This window comes from Physella acuta, unplaced genomic scaffold, assembly GCF_028476545.2.
Source record: "Physella acuta isolate Inbredline_101_S28 unplaced genomic scaffold, ASM2847654v3 ptg001949l, whole genome shotgun sequence".
Lineage (NCBI taxonomy): Eukaryota > Metazoa > Mollusca > Gastropoda > Physidae > Physella > Physella acuta.
Genome location: NW_026733454.1, coordinates 10,001 through 32,372, shown reverse-complemented (window position 1 = coordinate 32,372; position 22,372 = coordinate 10,001). Strand labels below are relative to the sequence as shown.

Below are 22,372 nucleotides of genomic sequence, written 5' to 3'. Positions count from 1 at the left end.
TGATATTTACAGGTTTTTACAAGTTTTTTCTGTCGAGGGTGGTAATTGTTGTGATCCTTTAGCTAGTTTTCTAATGTTCAGTGACCTGATATTTACAGGTTTTTACAAGTTTTTTCTGTCGAGGGTGGTAATTGTTGTGATCCTTTAGCTAGTTTTCTAATGTTCAGTGACTGATATTTACATGTTTTTACAAGTTTTTTCTGTCGAGGGTGGTAATTGTTGTGATCCTTTAGCTAGTATTCTAATGTTCAGTGACCAGAATTTTACATGTTTTTACAAGTTTTTTCTGTGTGAACTACTTGTGGATTGATTGTTAATTAAGACGTTGTCTTCTCACCCTTTATTTGAAGGTTCAACTTGTACAACATCCATTTTATTTTCAATTGTGTGTCATATTTATGCCTTGCATAAGACGATTTTGGTTTTTACATAGTCTTTAAGGATCTGTTCTCTTTTCAGGTTCGTTTGTTGTCCGTTTGGGTGTTTAGTATGTTTTGTTGCTTTTATTTTTTTATTTTTTTATATTGTTTGCCTTATTATTTGATTTTAGGGTTAGGGTTAGGGTTTTCCAAGTCAGGACTGGTGCGCGGACCTTTGACCATAGGTGGTTTGTCCACAGCGGGGCTTTGGCCATAGGGGGTTTGACTTACATTTTTATATTACATTTTGGATTTAAGGATGCAATTTATGTTGTTTAATACTCGTTGCTTTTTCAAAAATATTTTCCACAAGAAATGTACACCTCGTTACAGTCCCAAAAGAGTAAAACGAAAAATAATAATCATTAAAAAAGTATTTAAAAACCCACGTTTTCTGATTGAACTAAAAAGTAGAAAATAAATACTTTACATCACAATAATGCAAGCGATCACTCTACTACAAGCGATGAAAAACGTGGGGCGCCGAAGTAAAAGTTATATTACTATTGATTAGATAATACTATTGACTTTTATTAAGGAGCTTGTAGAGAGTAAGTGGGGGGGGGGGGGGGGGTGATTTGGTTTTATAGAGAGGTAAGTTTGGGGGGGGGGGCTGATTTGGTTTTATAGAGAGGTAAGTTTGGGGGGCGGGGTGATTTGGTTTTATAGAGAGGTAAGTTTGGGGGGGGGGGGAGTGATTTGGTTTTATAGAGAGGTAAGTGTGGGGGGTGATTTGGTTTTATAGAGAGGTAAGTGGGGGGGGGGGGTGATTTGGTTTTATAGAGAGGTAAGTGTGGGGGGGGTGATTTGGTTTTATAGAGTGGTAAGTGGGGGGTGATTTGGTTTTATAGAGAGGTAAGTGTGGGGGGGGGGGTGATTTGGTTTTATAGAGAGGTAAGTGTGGGGTGATTTGGTTTTATAGAGAGGTAAGTGTGGGGTGATTTGGTTTTATAGAGAGGTAAGTGTGGGGTGATTTGGTTTTATAGAGAGGTAAGTGTGGGGTGATTTGGTTTTATAGAGAGGTAAGTGTGGGGTGATTTGGTTTTATAGAGAGGTAAGTGTGGGGTGATTTGGTTTTATAGAGAGGTAAGTGTGTGGGGGGGTGATTTGGTTTTATAGAGAGGTAAATGTGGGGCGGGGGGTGATTTGGTTTTATACAGAGGTAAGTGGGGGGGGGGGGTGATTTGGTTTTATAGAGAGGTAAGTTTGGAGGGCGGGGTGATTTGGTTTTATAGAGAGGTAAGTGGGGGGGGGGGGGTGATTTGCTTTTATAGAGAGGTAAGGGGGGTAAATCTGTATTATAGGGGTGTTCTAAATTTGCAAATGAAGGACGAGACTAGTAGAGAGGTAAGTGGGGTGGGGGTAGGGGGTGATTTGGTAAAATAGAGAGGTAAATGGGGGGTGATTTGGTATTACAAGGGCTGTATAAATTTGACGGGAAAGACCAGGCTAGTTGAGAGGTAATTAGGGGGTGGTATTACAAATGCTATCTAGATTTTCCAGGAAAGTAAAGCGGTAAGTGGGGTAAGGGGTGATTTGGTAGTACAAGAGTTGTCTAAATTTGCCAGGAAAGACCAGGCTAGTAGAGAAGTAAGGGTTTGATTTCTCTTTAATTCTAGTTAAAGCGATTTGTTCGACGGCCTATTTGAACGATTTGTTTTTACGATTTTGCTTGTGTCTGAATACCTTTACAACAATTACATAAAATTACCCGTGATTCTATCTATGACTATAGTTGGCGTTATTTTTATTTAGAGCGGAAAAATAAAGTAACACTTTACACTGTCACATAGCAGGGCTTTAAAAATACAAGAAAGGATTACGCTTTTTTATGAAATTGGGTTGAACAACAAAAATAAATACTGTATCGAGTAAGTGATCATTAACTGTATCAAGTAAGTGATCAATAACTGTATCAAGTTAGTGATCAATAACTGTATGGAGTAAGTGATCAATAACTGTATGGAGTAAGTGATCAATAACTGTATCAAGTAAGTGATCAATAACTGTATCAAGTCAGTGATTAATAACTGTATGAAGTAAGTGATCAATAACTGTATGGAGTAAGTGATCAATAAATGTATGGAGTAAGTGATCAATAACTGTATCAAGTAAGTTATCAATAACTGCATCAAGTAAGTGATCAATAACTGTAACAAGTAAGTAATCAACAACTGTATCAAGTAAGTAATCAATAACTGTATGGAGTAAGTTATCAATAACTGTATCAAGTCAGTGATCAATAACTGTATGGAGTAAGTGATCAATAACTGTATTAAGTCAGTGATCGATAACTGTATGGAGTAAGTTATCGTAGTAAGCTCTGCCATCATTATACCAGTAGTGATGCCAGGGGCTTGAAAAATAAATATTAAATTCAAACAACCAGCTCGTTTACTTGTTTTTACAACAAAAACTACTGGAATTAACATTTTAGCAGTGACATAAAAGATTTTATTAAAAAAATGTCCTACTACAAACAAACAGACACATCTACTAAATTAAAACAGATTTTAAAATAAATATGTATGTCTACTAATACAATGTATGTTGTTAAATGATAAATAAGGTGATTATTGTTAAGTATGTTTTGATATCGCTGCAATGTTTAAATTGCTTAAAATTTTAACATGAAATATTGAATTATGTTAGTTACTTCCCATTAACAAATTTAAACATTCAAGGGATAGAACTTAATTAGTTTCAAATGTTGTTTTTTTTTTTGAATAGATAAACGTAATCATTATAAAATAATTGTAAAAATTATTTTACTAAACTTATTATATAAAGTTTCGTACGAAATTTTCATTCGTTTTTAATTTTTTTTTCTATTATTTAATTACCATGTTGCATCCGTTTAATTAAAGCACTGTTAGTCATCTTACATTCTTGATGTTTTAAAAATATCAATTTCTGATAAACAATTGATCATATAATGTAAAATTTAAGTCTCGGTCTCTCTCGCTTATAATTCGAAATCTCGTTAGCCTGGGGGAGATATAGTTTATTATATCAGGGGTCGGCAACCTTTTGAGACGCAAGAGCCAAAAGTCGCAATTTAAAAAATTTCCCAGTTTTTAAAGAGCCGCCATTTTTATTTCAATATTATGATATTTTATTAGGAATATATATATATATATATATATATATATATATATATATATAGGCCTATATATAATTTAAAATAAATAGCTTTTAATATGAAATAATATTTATTCATATAAAAACATACACATGATTAGCACAAAACATATTTAAGTATTTTAACCAGCTCTGCTAGAATAATAAAATCAGTAATCAAATTATATCACAATAATTATTGAATAATATTTACAATTATAGTTTGACCTTGCAAGCTTTTTGAAAGTTTGTTTAAACCTGGCTCATAACTTGTTTTCAGTTTCAATCACGCCTCACGCCTTAAGATTTTTTTATTTGTTAGTTTACTTCAGTGTTTCTTCCAGACTTTTATCTCCAAGGGGGGGGGGGGGGGAAGCACTAAAAATTTTCGCGGGGGACGGACTAAAATTTCCAGTAAGGACACTGTTAAAAGTATATATTTTCTATATAAAGTCAATTTCGTCCGGGGAGGGAACCCCTCCCAAGAAATGCCCGGAAGAAACACTGGTTGGCTTTTTTACTTTTATTTTATTCATGCAAAAAAAAAAAAACGCCTGCTCGCATAAATATAGTGACCCGAAGATCGTCAGCACTCCAAATGCTAACTTCTTTACCTCACTGTAGTATCTTGGGAGAATATTTCATGCGTCACATAATAGTGCCTAAACTCGAGGCATTTATGTTAGAGCTGTCCAGTTGTGCTGCGAAACGTGCGCGTTTTTCTGGATCTCCAAATCTTCTAACTTTCTCCTGAGTTCCGTGAAATGTTTGGTTTTCAAATCCAGCCATTTCATTTGAAGCGAACCAGCATCCATTCCAATTGGCTCAATGTCGATCGCATTTGTTTTTGTGTTAAGACGATCTACTATGAACGTCAAAGTACTTGCATTTGTTTCGAATTGCTCAAATCACTCAGGAATCTATCATTCATTTTGTTTATTGTAATGCCTAAACAATTCATGTTAAAAGTAGCATGATATTTTTTTTTTCAAATTTATCAAAATTAAGTAATGTATCGCTCTCTGTGATTTCAACAAAAAAGTTTTTTTTTCGAAACAATCAACTTTTTCAAGCAACTCATAGGCTGGGTTTTCCTGTCCTTGCAGTTTTACATTTAGCTCTTTTAGTTTCTTTGTAATATCCACCATGAAGTTGAATATTTCGATTCGGGATGGACAATTTAATAGGAAGTAGGGCCCTACATTAAAATAGGAAGTAACCAAATATTCAAACAGAATGGCGAGTGTTTATTGTTTATATTTATTATTATATCGTTCATCACCGAATGTTGCAGAACAATATTTTTAAGAGTTTCGAAAATAAAATAATTATTAATATTTGTGCATGGAGCAGAAGAGCCGCATCCTGACATCAAAAGAGCCGCATGCGGCTCGCGAGCCGCAGGTTGCCGACCCCTGTATTATATGGTTATATCAGGGGTCGGCAACCTTTTGAGCCGAAAGAGCCAAAAGTTACAATTTACAACATTACCTGGTTTTTAAAGAGCCACTAACATTTGTATGTCAATAGTATATTTGTCTAGGATTTTATATATATATATATATATATATATATATATATATATATATATATATATATATATATATATATATATATATATTCCTAAACAAATACATTACATATGTAATTTTAAATAAATAGCTTTGAATATATGAACTAATCTCATTTGAATTTGTGTGGAGAAGATATACTAAGTAAGTCAGAGTACTTGCATTTGTTTTGAATAGCTTAAATCTCTCAGTGAAAACATCCTTCATTTTGTTTATATTAATGCTGAAGTGATTGAATAGTAGAATTGGTTTTATAACGATATTTTTTTCAGATTTTTCGTAATTTAGTAATTTACCGCTCACCGAAACAAACCACTTCTTCAAGCAAGACATAGTCCGGGTTTTTCTTTCAGTTTTACACTTAGCTGGTTTAGTTTCTTTGTGATATCCACTATGAAGTTGCATGTTTCAATTCGGAATGGACAATGTAATAGGAAGTACATTGAGATAGGGAGTAACTAAATATTATAATATAATAGTGAATGTTTATTGATTATATCTATTGTTTTATCGTTTACTACCGAGTGTTGCAGTCTAATATTTTTTATGAGTTTTGAAAATAAAATAAAAATAATTATTAATATTTGTGCATGGAGCTGAAGAGCCGCAACTGGACACCAAAAGAGCCGCATGCGGCTCGCGAGCCGCAGGTTGCCGACCCCTGGGTTATATAATTTGATTTTATTATCCTAGCAGAGCTAACTAAAATACTTTGTTTTGTGCGAAAACATGTGTATGTTTTTATATGAATAAATAGTGTTTCATACTTAAACCCATTTATTTTAAATCTATTTGCCTAATCTTAATCAAATACCATTAAAAAACCGGTGAAAAAAATATTGTTAGTGGCTCTTTAAAAACTGGGAAGGATTGTAAATTTTAACTTTTGGCTCTTCCGCCTCAAAAGGTTGCCGACCCCTTGTCTACCATCATTGGGGGGGGGGGGGACTAAAATTACCGGGGGGGGGGGGCGGAAACTGTTAAAATTATATATTTTCTACATAAATACCATTTCGTTTTGGGGGGGGGGGGGGTAGACTTTCTCTGACTGTAATGCTGTTATGTAATAAAAACTAGCTCTCTTACTATCGCCAGATCATCCCCCTCTTCGACACGCTGAAAATCATCCTGAACCAGAGAGACCCGGAGGAACAGGAGTTCACGACGGAATGTTTGAAAGAGTTGAGCAGTAATGAGGAGGCGAGTCAGGAAATCATCAGCAACGATGAGTTAACTGAGGTCCTTAACATGTTGAATAACTGTGGGAATAGCGAGATTTTGGACAACGTCAACTCAATATTTTGGAGGTCGGGGAGGACTAGCGGTATCTTACCGACCAAACCAGGTTAGTAGAGTCGAGCTGGATTCTAAAAAATGTGTATATTGTAAAATACACTTTTACAAAGTACTAGTAGACAGTAGCGAAGCGAGGGGGGGGGTGGGGGGGGACATATTTCCCCGGGCGCCGACCTGAGGGGGCGCCAAAATGGGTTGGAAAAATAAAGGGGGGTGCAAATCGAAAGTTTGAGGGGGGTGCAAATCGAAAGTTTGACGGGGGGGGGGGGTGCAAATGGAAATCTCGAGGGGGGGGGGGGTGCAAATCGAAAGTTTGAGGGGGAGTGCAAATCAAAATCTCGAGGGGGGGTGCAAATACAAAAGTTTGTCCCCGGGCGCCGGGAAGGGTCGCTACGCCTCTGAGTAGAGTAGTCTTTATATTTTCTATATAAATGTTTATTTTTTTCTATTTAATTCGGGAGAGGGGGTGTGAATGAAATTCGGGGGTGGTGGTGGGGGGGGGGGCGGAATGACCTCCTCCTTCCCTGAAGTGAAAAGAAACTATGTATCAAATATTTAAAACATAAATAATAGGTTCAAATCAACAAATTTCTAATCTAAAACATTTTAAGGTTCAGTTATAAGGTTCGGGTTTTTAGGTGAAGTACATTAACAATATTATGTACTTACCATTATTTAATTTCTAGTTAATGTGATATAATTTGTAGTTACTGAGATATATTTTGTAATTACTGAGGTATATTTTGTAGATACCTAGATATGATTTGTAGAAATTAAGTTACATTTGGTAAAAAAATGAAACATATTTTGCAGTTATTGCGATGCATTGTATAGTTATCGAATTATATTCTGTTGTATGTTAATGTTTTGTAGTTAATGATATATATATATATATATATATATATATATATATATATATATATATATATATATATATATATATATATATATATATATATATATATATATATATATATATATATATATACATATATACATATATATATATATATACATATATATATATATATATATATATATATATATATATATATATATATATATATATATATATATATATATATATATATATATATATATATATATATGTATATATATGTATATATATACATATATATATATATTGATGTTATATGTAACTGACATAAATCTTGACCCAGACAAAGTCCTCTCTGACGATTTCCCAAAAGAGTTTCACATAGAAACCGGACAAAGGCTAGGTGCCGGAGCATTTGGTAGTGTCCATCTTGTGACAGATACGCAACATCCTGAGGAGAAAAAATTTGTCGCAAAAAGACTTTACTTCAGGGATGAGAAACACATGGTAACGTGAGAAGTGATGTTATTTTTACACAAAATAAATTGCTTTCAATGTTCCTTTTTTAATTTTATTTCGGTCGGATATTTTTTTATTTTGTATTCTGTATTTCGGTATTGAATGTAACTATGGGAGGGAGTGGCATAGCGGTAGAGAGCTGGACTGCTAATCCGAAAGTCTCCAGTTTGAATCGGGATTCAAGTCAGTAGAATGTCCCTGATTCCACCCAGCTCTGATGGGTACCTAACTCACGTCAGGGAAACAAAGAAGGCTGGGCATAGTGCTGTCCACAGTATCCCTTCACAAGCCGACGTCTCTATTTCATATGCCCTATGTGTCTTGGGCACGAACGATAAAAGATGATGATTAAATGTATCTATAATAAACAACAACTGAAATAGAGTGATCAGGGTTGGATATAATAAAATGTGAAACAAACGCATTATAAATGAAGGGAACGTTTAAAGTTTCATTTACCAAATGTTCTCTTACTAATTATAAAAATTATCCAAACCTGAAAACCAAGCTGACATAAAAAAATTTATTACTGTAAAACACGTGACACTATTATTAGTAACACATCATCGCTAAAAAGAAATAACGACACAAAATAACAACAAAGAAAGCTACCAATGTGTTTTTACAAATATACATTGTTCAAGGTCCAATAAAAACAGCGAATTAGAAATTGTTAATAATTTTTATCATGTGCTATTGTAATAATCACAAATTCGGATTACAGAAAAGATGCGCAATCGGGAAACTAAACAACGAAAAACTGCGCAAACAGAAATAAATGCGCAAATACAAAATGATTATAACTAATACACTTTAATTTTCTAATATTTCGTTGAAATGTACTTGTAGTCACTTTTTAAAATTGTCTATAAATGCTCGATTTAGAAAAAGCAAAAATGCTCTTGGAAATTTTCGGTTGCGCAGTTTTCCGTTACACATCTTTCCATTCACCCACAAATTCATGTGGCATATTGCCTTCATATCTTTGTGATAACAAACACTAACGTTTGAACTATTGCTGCTGGCAGGAAACCTGCAAAAAGGAAGCGATGATTCTACTCAAAACCAAGCACCCGAGGATTGTGCAGTTCCATGGGTTTCTGAAACAAGAAGATGCATTTTTTATTTTCCTGGAATATTTAAAAAGTGTAAATATAATATTTCTTTATGTTTGTATTTAATTTTATATTGATTAAGACAAGATTAGTAATGTTGACATAGTTTGTGTGTGGTTTTAACGCACAATATAGTGTTAGTATTTAAGTTAGGTGATGGGTATAAACATCGTCACCGGCATTATAAATATACAGGTTGTGTCAATGTTGTGATGTCTAGATGACCGTAGATTTCCGTAAATGACCGATGATAACCGTAGATGACCGAAGATGACCGGAGATGACCGTAAATGACCGTAAATGACCAGAGATGATCGTAGATGACCAAAGATGACCGTAGATGACCGTATATGACCGTAGATTTGTTTTTTTTTTTATTGTTCGAATAAAATATGGTTTGATTATAAGAAACGCATGAAAATATCTGAAGTTAGTTGCCACCTGTTTTTTTTCAGTAACGTCACTAAAAATACATACCTACCTACCTGAATTTTTGTTTTCGAAAAGTAAAAATAGCATTAAAATTTGCATATTAAGATTAATACCTCAGTATTTTAAATATTATTAGCAACTTGTTATTAACTTAGATAGCTGATATAAAAGGTATTCTAATGATATACAACAATTCTTGCATTGATTAGGGGACCTTAGCCTCATTCGTCTCCGATAGAGGACACCTAGACGAGAAGCTGACGCGACACTTTACCATTCAAATACTTGAAGGCGTCGACTACTTGCACCAAAACAACATCCTACATAGAGATATCAAGGGTAAATTGTCACTAATTACACGCTGACACAGTACAAACACATGTCCTGAATACAAATAAATCTCATCGAATGCAATGGATAATAACTAATGCAAATAACATCAACATCAGCATCATCATCTTTTCCAGTTCGTGCACAAAACACACAGAGCAGATGAAGTAGAGTTTATTTGATTCAGCAACCTCAGCATACCGAGAGAAAATACGGCAAGTCGCCTTATTTTCATTCACGTGAGTCGGGCACCCATCAGAGCTAAAAACCGAACTCGAGAATAGACTTTCGGGTTATCAGTCAAATGCTCTACCATCCGACCACGAGGTTCGAATATGCAACGTAAGCGAATATATATATATATATATATATATATATATATATATATATATATATATATATATATATATATATATATATATATATATATATATATATATATATATATATATATATATATATATATATATATATATATATATATATATATATATATGAGCGTGTGTGTGTTTATATATTGTAGTATATTTATATATATTATATATATATATATATATATATATATATATATATATATATATATATATATATATATATATATATATATATATAACAATTTGATATGTGTAACAATAAAGGTTGTAACATTCTGATGGAGAATGACTGGAACATTAAAATAACGGACTTTGGAATATCTGAGATCAATGATTCGAGTGGCGTGCAGACAGAGGTTGGTACAGTGCTGTACATGGCACCCGAGGTGATCTTCACTGAAGGAAACACCATTTTACATTACACCAGCAGGGCTGATATATGGTAAGTATTAATCGTGTCTATATACATGTCTATATACATGTCTATATTATACATGTCTATATATATGACTACACCATTTTATACTACACCAGCAGGGCTGATATATGGTATGTATTGCTCATGTCTATATACATGTCTATATACATGTCTATATACATGGCTACACCATTTTATACTACACTAGCAGATGGTATGTATTGATCATGTCAATATACATATCTACACCATTTTGCGTAAGATACTTTCGGGGTGTGACTTGGTATTTACATACATTAGTTCAGTTTCTATGTAGGGGGAGGGGTGGGGGTGGTATAAAGCCGACTTAAAGATGGCGGTGGAGGCTAAAACTCCGTTCAGACATCCGCCTGTAGCTACACAATTAAACATTGAAACATTAAAAGCTAAACTTTTTATATAAAATATAAGAAATCGGTTACATCTCAACATTTCCAATATTGTTAACTTTATCTTAACATTTCCAATATTGTTAACTTTATCTTAACATTTCCAATATTGTTAACTTTATCTTAACATTTCCAATAATGTTAACTTTATCATAACATTTCCACCATTGTTAACTTTATCCTAAAGGAGTGTTGGCTGTACTGTGGTGGAGATGTTGACGGGGAGACCACCCAACTCCTCCCTACTGCCTGTACAGATAACCTTCAAATCAATGAAAGGAGAACCTCTACGCTACCAGCTTCCTGATACAACATCCTCTCTCGTCAAATCGTTTTTAGACCGGATTTTTCACAACATCCTCTCTCGTCAAATCGTTTTTTAGACCGGATTTTTCAACGCGTACCTAAGCTGAGACACACAGCAGATTGGCTGCTTAAAAACGATCCTTTTTTTTTATCAGAAAATGAAGAGACTTTTCCAGAAGAGTCTAAGAAACTACGATTATCATGATTGACAGTGGTGGAAAGCTGAACAGGAGACCCCCCCCCCAATCTAGGGGGGGGGGGGGGGAAGCTCCAAAATTTCTTTTATCAACGATATTAAAAAAAAAATTTCCTCCCCCCCCCCCGGAAAATATACGGTTGTCCCTTTTTCGGACACAAACGCCACAGCTCAACAGCAAACTGCATGTTAGCTGTCATCACTTCATGTCAAAAATGTTTATTTAACGTGAGCTCTACCTAAAATAATAAATATGTTTTTTGTTTGATCTCACTTAGTCTATAATAAACGACAAGTAAATAAATTAATTCAGACCAGCTTACTTTTTCAGATCTGCAAATGTATAGTGAACTCATCACACATACTAAAATAAAACAAAGTGACATATCCATCATATAATCCTGTGTCTTACATTAGATCCAGACCAGCAACACTATAATCAGAGGCGTAGCGAGGGGGGGGGGGGCGGGGGTGACACCAAGCAAAAAATAGCAAAAAATATAGAGAAAAACTTGAGGGAGGTGGCGCAAATCGAAAGTTTGAGGGGGGGGGGGTGGTGCAAATCGAAAATTTGAAAGTTGGTCCCCGGAAAGGGTCGCTACGCCTCTGGGGGCTGACACCATTAAGTGCCGCACCGGGTGACACCCGACCTCGCTACGCCACTGACTATAACCCTAACATACCCTAACATTTTACAATAATAGGCCTATATAGAAAAGTTATGGAGAGATGTTTTCAATTTTGTTATAGTTATGATTTTTTTTTAAAGATAAGGTATTATCAAGCACAATTAGTTGTTATATCATAGATGTAATAAGTTTATCCTGGATTTCTACTCCTCAAGTAATAGAAGTTGTACTTGAACCCAGTGGCGTAGCGAGGTCGGGTGTCACCCGGTGCGGCACATAATGGTGTCACCCCCCAGAGGCGTAGCGACTCTTTCGGGGGACAAATTTTTCAATTTGCACCCCCCTCAAACTTTCGATTTGCACCCCCCCCTCAAGTTCTTCTCTATAGATTTAGCTATTTTTTGTCTTGGTGTCACCCCCCTAAATGGTGTCACCCGGTGCGCTCCGCACACCCCGCCCCCCCCCTCTCGCTACGCCCCTGCTTGAACCTTATTCTCCTGTATGTTTTACCATGTAAGCCTCATATTATTATTTTCATTAAACAATTTAATTTTAAACACTCATTACTAAACGTGTTTTGTGAATCAGGAAACTATTAGACGCCAGCGTCATTAGACTAATTGAGCTTTTGTCAGTCAACGCGATATGGTGCTAGTATTTAAATTTCCTGGTTTGAGATATTCTGTTTTGTTTTTACATTCTATCGGCGACACAAGGGCCTTTTCAAAAATTCGTTTTCGTTTGTTTTAATTGCATGAGGTAGTTCTATCTTCGTTTCATGATGGATTTGGACTTGGTTATTTTTCACATGTTTTGCTGATATCCATCCTTCAGTCGTAAAGATATAGATCAGAGGGCGTCGCGAGGCGGGGGGCGAGGGGTGCGGGCCGCACAGGGGTGACACCATTTACGGGGGTAACACCAAGATAAAAAAAATTGCGAGATATATAGAATAAATATGTTTTTGCAAATTCAATCAATGGTTATTTAGAGTTAAAAATTATGACGTAAAATGCAAACTACAGAGAAAACCCAGCTATCTTAACAACCGATTATAGATAAACATCATTTGAATTAAATGTGAATACTTTAAAGCTTTTACCGGGGAGGGGGGGGGGGGGGGGTGACACCAAATGCAAAATTTAATGAGAAAAAAGAGTGGGTGTGGTGGACATCATGCGGTGTCGCACCGGGTCATACCCCGGTCTAGCGACTCCACCATCTAGATCAGGGATCGGCAACCTGCGGCTCGCGAGCCGCATGCGGCCTCTTTTGATATCAAGATGCGGCTCTCAGCTCCTTGCACAAATATTAATAATCTTAATAAAAAATAAAATATTTGTAATAAAAAATGTAAGTGGCTCTTTTAAAACCAGGGAAATTTTGAAAATTGTAACTTTTGGCTCTTCCGCTTCAAAAGGTTGCCGACCCCTGATCTAGATAATACTAAGAGGGACAACATAATACAATCGCTAAGCGTGTACACACACACACACACACACACACACACACACTCACACTCACAGACGCACCACGCACAATCACACGCACACCGCACAACAACACGCCCACATACAGTTTATATATATATATATATATATATATATATATATATATATATATATATATATACATATATATATATATATATATATATATATATATATATATATATATATATATATATATATATATATATATCAACAGACATTGTGTACCGCGTTTAAAAGGATTAATACGATGGAAACATAAAGTTGTTACAATTATCCTTCTTTGTTTGAATTACAAATAGGAAATTCCCGATATTATGTGTATTTATTTCCTCAGAAAATGAAGACTTCTAGAAAAAACTCACGCGCCTATTTTAAAATAGGATATTCCCGATATTACGTAATTTTGAAAAAATGACTTGTTTTACCATGAGCTCATATTGTGAGGGGGGGGGGGGGTATCCAGGCTATTTAGCAGACACAAAACGACAAAAACAATTACATTTTCAATTACGTAATATATTTTATCGTGCACCTTCACAATTAATTATGGTAAAAAAAAAAGACAAATAGATTTACAACATCGGTAATGTTTCTACTACGATTAAGACACGTTGTGGGGTAGAAGAAAAAAAAACACTATTTAAATTGTCGTGGTAAAGATAGGCAAAGTTTCATGACGCATTGCTCTTTTATAAACAATATAATCAAGTAGACCATAACGCATCTTTAAATAGTCCAATAGGGGATCCATAACAGCTGTTTAAATAACCAAATAGGGCTCCATAATACGTCGTTAAATATTCTTATTTGGGAGAGAGAGGCGAAGCTCTGTCACCAATAATCTTGAGAACCAAAATACAAATCTATTCAAAATTCGAAAAGGGACCAGAGTTTCTTCCAGGAATCTCTTCCCCCCCCCCCCCCCCCCCCCCCCCGAACGAAATGAAATTTATATAATTTATATAGAAAATATATACTTTTAACAGTGTCCGCCCCCCCCCCCCCCCCCCGAAGAAAGTTTACCGCCCCCCCCCCCCCCCCCCCCGAAAATTTCAAGTGCCCCTCCGGAGAAAAAAGTCTGAAAGAAACACTGAAAGGAACCCATCATACGCCTTCTTACAACTGCTGAACCTGAAAGCCTCAAGAACGAATCATGGGTGCTAGTTAACACGCACTGCTGTAATCTATTGCTATTCTCAACTTGGGAAGAAAAGTTAGTTATTACGTACTGCAGTAATCTATTGCTACTCTCAACTTAGGAAGAAAAGTTAGTTATTACGTACTGCAGTAATCTATTGCTATTCTCAACTTGGGAAGAAAAGTTAGTTATTACGTACTGCAGTAATCTATTGCTACTCTCAACTTAGGAAGAAAACTCAGTTAATACGTACTACTGTAATCTATTGCTATTCTCACTTGGGAAGGAAACTCATGCTTTCATTGATCTTTTAACTACGGTAACAGCTGTTTATTGTTGTTTTTTATTTATTGTGGCGAACGGTGTGGGGAAGGGTGTGGGGAAGGTGTAGGGAAGGGTGCGGGGAAGGGTGTGGGGGAAAGTGTGGGGAAGGGTGTGGGGAAAGTGTGGGGAAGTGTGTGGGGAAGGGAGTGGGGAAGGGTGTGGGGAAGATGTGTGGGGAAGGGTGTGGGGAAGTGTGTGGGGAAGTGTGTGGGGAAGGGAGTGGAGAAGGGTGTGGGGAAGATGTGTGGGGAAGGGTGTGGGGAAGTGTGTGGGGAAGGGAGTGGGGAAGGGAGTGGGGAAGGGTGTGGTGAAGGTGTGGGGAAGATGTGTGGGGAAGGGTGTGGGGAAGTGTGTGGGGAGCGGTGTGGGGATGGTGTGGGGAAAGTTCGGGGAAGTGTGTGGGGGAAGGGTGTGGGGAAGGCTGTGTGGAAGGGAGTGGGGAAGGGTGTGGGGAAGGGTGTGGGGAAGTGTGTGAGGAAGAGTGTGGGGATGGTGTGGGGAAGGGAGTGGGGATGGCTGTGGGGAAGGCTGTGTGGAAGGGTGTGGGGAAGTGTGTGGGGAAGGTGTGGGGGAGGGAGTGGGGAAAGTGTGGGGAAGTGTGTGGGGAAGGTGTGTGGGGAAAGTGTGTGGGGAAGTGTGTGGGGAAGGGTGGGGGGAAAGGAGTGGTGAATGGTGTGGGGAAGGGTGTGGAGAAGGGTGTGGGGAAGTGTGTGGGGAAGGGTGGGAAAGGCTGTGTGAGACGGTGTGGGGAATGGTGTGGCGAAGGCTTTGGGGAAGGGGTTTGGGAGAATCGGGAAAACAAAGCTCGTTGAAGCAGCTGGGACAGCGTGAGTAATCTAGGTCACGTGCTGTTTTCTGGGAAAGCTTCATGCAAGCTAAATAGCAGCGACCCAAAACCGTGCGGGCGACGCCTCATTTGGGAAGTTGTCTAGATCAGACTAGTGCCTACACCTTGCTACAGAGAGCGTGTTGTATCAGTATTCAAATGGAGCACTTACACTTCTGTTTTTTTATTTTATTTTTGTTTGCAGCTAAACTTTTCACCGGTTGAAAGTGAATGTAGCCTGTTTTTTAACGGATCACAGGAGCTGAGATATGAGCTCGCAGACTACTTTGATAAGAACTCCCCCACTAAAGTGCTGAGATATGAGCTCCTAATAAGCGGCTACCCGGAGGATTATTTAGAGCCAAAGACCCGGAGGTGAGAAAATACTGCTTCTGTTTTGATTTTTTTTGGATACATTTTTGTTAGTTGAGCAAATGTTGCCATCTAGTCTCGTCAATAGAGCACGTGTCACTCGGTGAGGCATATTAGATGTTACCCGCATTTCTCTAGTAGAGAATGACGTGCAATTCATGGCTATGTGTTTTGTGAACTATTATATATATATATATATATATATATATATATATATATATATATATATATATATATATACATATTATATATACATATATATATATATATATATATATATATATATATATATATATATAATATATATATATATATATATATATTTATATATATATGCCTCTGAATGTATATTATTATATACTTAACCAAACTTTAACCCTTCCACTATAAAAAAATACAAAAATAAGGCATATAATTTTTAAATTTCCTATATTTCTCAGCTTTTATTTGGTTTGTTTCAAAACATAAACAAAGTAGGCGTACAAGCTGAATCAATTTTCTTAAATACCCCTAATATTGCGTTTATAGACAACCTTCTTGTTGCAATGTTGTTAGACGGAGAAGCTGCGTGCCATAAAAACTACGCAACGCGATCAAGTGGGTCAAGGTAAAGGTCGCCCCATAGACCTGTAAATAGATCTAGCTACTCTGTTGGCCTTGCACGTTAAATGCCCTGCATCAGTATTCTTCACTGTGTACGAACAAATGTTTCGTCTGGTAAATAAACCAGTCAGTCTGAGCAGCAGTTTAAAGGTCTAGACTAACAGCTGGTCGGTGAAATGAAATAGCAACACGATTACATTAAATTGTTAAATGTTCTAATAAATGACACCGACCTTAAATAATAGGTTAAAAACATAAATTAAAAAAAAAATTCCTTGCCGTGGGGTGGGAGGGTGGGTGTTCAGATTTTAGTGATGTGTGATTCAGGGAGGGGATGAGATTAACTAAATGTGGACTTCAGATTTTTTTTTTGCTTTAAAAAAGTCAGTGTTTTTAAATTAAATTTTAAGCATTCGGGAAGTAAGATTAGTATTTCTTTAAGCCGTTTCTCCAGGGCAGAGGATATTGGGGGTACCACCTAATAAGTATACTGTTACCACGGGACGAAATGATAAAAAAATAATAATTTTAAATTGAAAATATCATTTGACCACTGTCCCTCAGTCTCCGCTGACGCGTAGCGAGGGGGGGGGGAGGGGGGCGGGGGAGGTACATATGTCCCCGTACGCAAACCCTAGGCGGCGCCAAAATGGGTTGGAAAAAAATTAAAAGCTCATTTTAGCTGCAGTTTTGCATTATAAATATAAAAAAAAATATATAGAAGAGGGTGCCAAATTGAAAGTTTGTTCGGGGGGGGGGGGGGATTGTGGCAAATTGAAAGTTTGTCCCCGGGCGCCGGGAAGCGTCGCTACGCCTCTGTCTCTCCGCAAGGAAGTTTCAAATACCCTCCTCCAAGTCACTCCAAGCAAAATGTCTGAAAGAAACCCTATCTATAATATCACTCGTGGTAGTTTAAAATTGTGTGTATGACTGGTAGTTGATTGAATTCAACAGGTTCATTGAATAACTAGCCATCGGTACCCGTTTCACGTGAATTATAGGCCTATATATTTTAAAATGTACTTGTTTGAGAAAAATAATTTACGAAATAGTTATTGCTCAAAGCGCAGTGTGCTTCACCACACGCTGAACAATATTAGTGACAAAGCAAAAATAACTAATTAGCTAAAAATCAGACACATCTAACACAACACAGGCATACGCTGATTAAGTGACTTAAATGATTCCATTAAAAATCTGGCTATTCAATAGTCATTACGTTGTTTTTAAGTAATTTGTATTAGTTTGAAGATAAAATCCTAAGTAGTTCCTTGCTTTATAGTCTAAAATCGGAAGATTCACATATAAAAATAAAAATAAAAAATTAAGTTTGACTTGTCTAAATCGCGCACCACCTGCGTGGTATTAAGTACACTATCATCTCAGCTAATTATGCACCTTATAAAACACGGAGAATGAAAGACGTATCTAAAAAAAACTTAACTTACGTGAATATGCCTATTTTTTTCAAATTAATTTTTTTTAACCCAAATTAGCCAGTTCCATAGCTAAACAAAAAAAGATTTATATAAAACAATTAAGGCCTGAAATAGTTTAAAAGATAATTTCATTTTTTAAATAGAGTAGATAGTCTAAATCTAGATCTTAGTTACTTAGCGTCTACGTCTAGTTTTTGCGTAGATTTAGATATAGTCTAGAATCTAGATCTAGATCTAGAATCTCTAGATCTAGATATAGAATCCAAATAGATAAAAAACATGTTATAAGTTTAGGCCGGAAAAATTGTATTTTAACCATTTCATAGCGTACGTAGATCTAAATCAAATTTGAATGAAATAGTTCATTTCTTTTTATTCTAAACACGGCAGACGACGTCATTAGTTACTGTTTTATGCGTTTTTTTTTCACAACTATAAACGCTTTTCCTGTTTTTACATTCGAATACGCCTTTATTTTTTATTTTTCTTCTTTAAATAAAATTGTTGTTATACATTTAAAACATCTACCATATTATTTTCAACTAAAGTCCGTATCAAGTTCTCCATATATTGCTGAAGATTCTGACGTAATATCCGGCGAAAATATTTTGCGGACAGAGAGAGAGAGAGAGAGAGAGAGAGAGAGAGAGAGAGAGAGAGAGAGAGAGAGAGAGAGAGAGAGAGAGAGAGAAGTGCGCACATGGTCTTTTATATATTAGGATATTCGTAATTCATTATAAACATATATTGTTTTGTTTTGTTTTACTTTTTTATTTTTTCTATAGGGTGTATCGCACTCAGGAATACGGAGCGTACTTTCTATTTGTGACAATTGAAGAGTTAACAGTATACTTTCCCTGGTTTAAAATCCGAAACGCAAAAAAAACGGTAATTTTACGAGATGATCCCCAATACTGTTTGAAGGAAAACAGCACAGATGAGGTGGAAATAATCGCTAGAGACCTACTGATGAAAGGTATGCACATCTAAATATAGAAGACTATATATATATATATATATATATATATATATATAAATAAATAAATAAATAAATATATATATATATATATATATATATATATATATATATATATATATATATATATATATATATATATTTAAAAATTAAAATTTAAAAAATTTAAATTTAAATTTAAAAATAATTAAACTAATTAAAAATTAATAAAATATACAAAATTAAAAACAAAATAAATAAAATATTCTAATTAAAAACTAATTAATTGAAAAACTCATTAAAAACTAATTAAATATAATATATATATTTAAAAATTAAAAAATTTAAATTTAAAAAAAAATAAAAATTAAACTAATTAAACATTAATGAATAATAAATAAAAATTATAAAAATAAAGATTACAAAATTCAAACTAATTAAAAAATAATTAAAAACAAACAAATAATCAAATTGCGCAACTAGTTGATAAAAATTACAAAATTAAAAACAAAATAAATAAATTTACACTAATTAAAAACTAATTAAAAACAATCAAACTAATTAAAAACTCATTATAAACAAATTACGTAACTAGGTACCGGTGGTGATTACGTCACAAGATCACCGGTGTTAACCTACTGACCTACTCCCTCTCCTCCTCCCCCTCCTCCTCCCCCACCCTCGCCCACCTGCTCCCCCAGGGTGGGGGAGCATTTTATTATATCTCGTTGTTCCGGCGGCTCCTCCGCCTCCCCCACCTCACTCAGGTGGGGGAGTATTTTACCATATCTCGTTGTTCCTGCGGGTCCCCTCCGCCTCCCCCAGTTAGGGAGTATTTTACTATATATCATTTGCTCCTCCACCTTTATCTCCACCTCCCCCATATTAACCAAAAGGGACCTAATATACTACTTATACACACAATACAACAAAAAAAAACGCAACATAATCTGTTTTGTAATGTTCGAAAAAAATAATTGACATAATGATTCCTGGAATATTAATTAAGACAAGCGAACTAAGGGAAATAATCCCTCTCTTAATATAACTATGTATATTTCTACAAATTTAATTGTAAATGTTAAAACATATCAATAATTATTTAGTACGAGCCGACCCGCTGCGTATCATACGCCGCTATTTAGTTGTTTTTTTTTTTCTACTTTTCAGTAATTTATAATTTGTGAATTCGACAGTACCAATGCTGCCATTGAAAATATTTGCTTAAAAACACTACCCCCCCCCCCCCACGTGAAAGCAGCCTCCTCTTAGTTACCTCCTCTAAGTTTAAAATCGTTTCAAACTAAATTATCTGCCCCTAATAGCCGTCACCAAACCCGTCTCTGTGATTGTAAAATGTAAACAGAGTGAACACAACTCACCAGACAATGTGGGGGCGGGGTGGGGGTGGTTGTGATATTGATATAGAGGAAGAGAGGGGATTGTAAGGCGAGGTTGCAGCTTGTTTTCTAACGGCTCGAAGAAGAGAATTATATATATAGAAGATGTAATAAAGTAGCTTAGCACTATTCGTTTTAACAAAAAGATGTTGTCTACAATCAAAATTAAATATATTGTCATCATAAATGCTAAAATATTACAGCATAATGAAATGTTTGAAATTAGAGTTGGTATAAAATCAACCGTTTCTATGTAATTAAAAAACTTATTCTATTATGTAGAACATTCTAAATGAAAGCTTACAAATATCTAAATTATTGGTCTTGCAGTTGCGATCATTCATTTTTTAATCAGCTACTTGTTTTTGTGTTCTTTAAAGATAATTTTTTAACATAATGATAAGGTATGGGTTAGATCCCACTCCTCTTTACTGATAATTGCAAAAACAATATTTACAGAGTTTTATCTGTTTAAAAACTATGATTCTGTTGGCATGGTACTTTGGTACCTCATTACGCGTTTTCACAAATATACTTAACAGATCAGTTCGTGGTGTGTTGGGGGGGGGGGGGATTAAACTTCACTCATCACTGTCCAGCCACTTTAGGTGAAGAATCCAACTCAGTGTATGCCTAGGTGTGACATTAATGTCGCTCTGCACAGTTGTGATGGTGATGTGGGGGGGGGGGGTGTGGGTGGAAATAACCAACTCAGAGTGAACATAGCGTCGTTTTTAGATGACTGTTCTAAACATACATATACAATTATACATATATACTGATTCAGACGTAGATTTAAATAGGTAACAGTGGTATTATTGGTATTATGACAGTAAAAAAAAATTTACAGAGGGGTCCATGGAGGGGAGTGGGGTGTTGTTACCTTCTTACCCTCCCCTGCCTACGCCACTAGTTATACTATTCAGCGAACCTTTGTTCTAATTACCTTTCAAGTAATACAATGCGAACATACCAGCGGTTTCTATAAAATTACCATTATTGTTTAAACTTAAGCTCTCCATATCAACCAATCACTAACTGATTAAGCATTCAAATTCTCAAATGTTTTTTGAAAGCCTAAGCGATGCTGGTCAGTATGCCTAGAATATATATATATATATATATATATATATATATATATATATATATATATATATATATATATATATATATATATATATATATATAAGCAAACATAATGTATTTAAAAATAGGAAAATTAAGACCAATACAAATTAACATGGCACTATGTCTTGAATTTGTTAAGCGTAGGTTATTGTGAGAATCTTCCGTTTCTTCTTTAACCCCGAAGAATATATTGTAGTTTTTTTTTCTTCTCCCTTTAGTTAATTAAACTTTTAAAAATAAAATAGAAAATCTTGTAGAAAAAAAACGAATTGCGCACCAAGCGAATGGAAAACAATATGTGTATAATAGTGCCGAATATTATTAGTACCTTATAAATTCATATGCGTTTTTTGAGTAATCGGAAATAGCATAAAATACTACTTCCGGTCAATGGAAAATTACTCAAAATTTTAAAGATGGCAGAAATTTATATACTTTTTTACTTATAATAATATGTGAATTTTCTTTTATCTATCTGAAACAGTTCTAAAGTTATGGCCTTTAAACAGCTAAAAATAGAATAAATCCCACTTCTGGTTATCGGAAATCGCTAAAAAATTGAAACAGAACAACAAATTTGATATAATACTTGAATATGAAATTTCATCATCCTAGCTGTAACGATATTCAAGTTATCGTCTTCACAGACACACATACAGACACGGACAAAAATTGCAAAGACCAGTTTGTTCGATTCGATTTC

At 35.2% G+C, this 22,372-nt stretch overlaps 1 protein-coding gene across 1 annotated transcript in view; it reads left to right on the top strand.

The window, feature by feature from the left end:
• Nucleotides 1-1,742: 1,742 nt before the first annotated feature.
• LOC131931348 (uncharacterized) overlaps nt 1,743-22,372 on the top strand; it is a gene marked incomplete at its 3' end in the record, with an annotated part of 26,874 nt that continues 6,244 nt past the window's right edge. Inside the window, 9 exon segments of the mRNA XM_059288134.1 lie at nt 1,743-1,766; nt 6,206-6,455; nt 7,588-7,751; nt 8,792-8,911; nt 9,520-9,649; nt 10,279-10,456; nt 11,048-11,234; nt 15,978-16,147; nt 18,972-19,162. Coding sequence (XP_059144117.1) covers nt 1,743-1,766; nt 6,206-6,455; nt 7,588-7,751; nt 8,792-8,911; nt 9,520-9,649; nt 10,279-10,456; nt 11,048-11,234; nt 15,978-16,147; nt 18,972-19,162 — 1,414 coding nt within the window.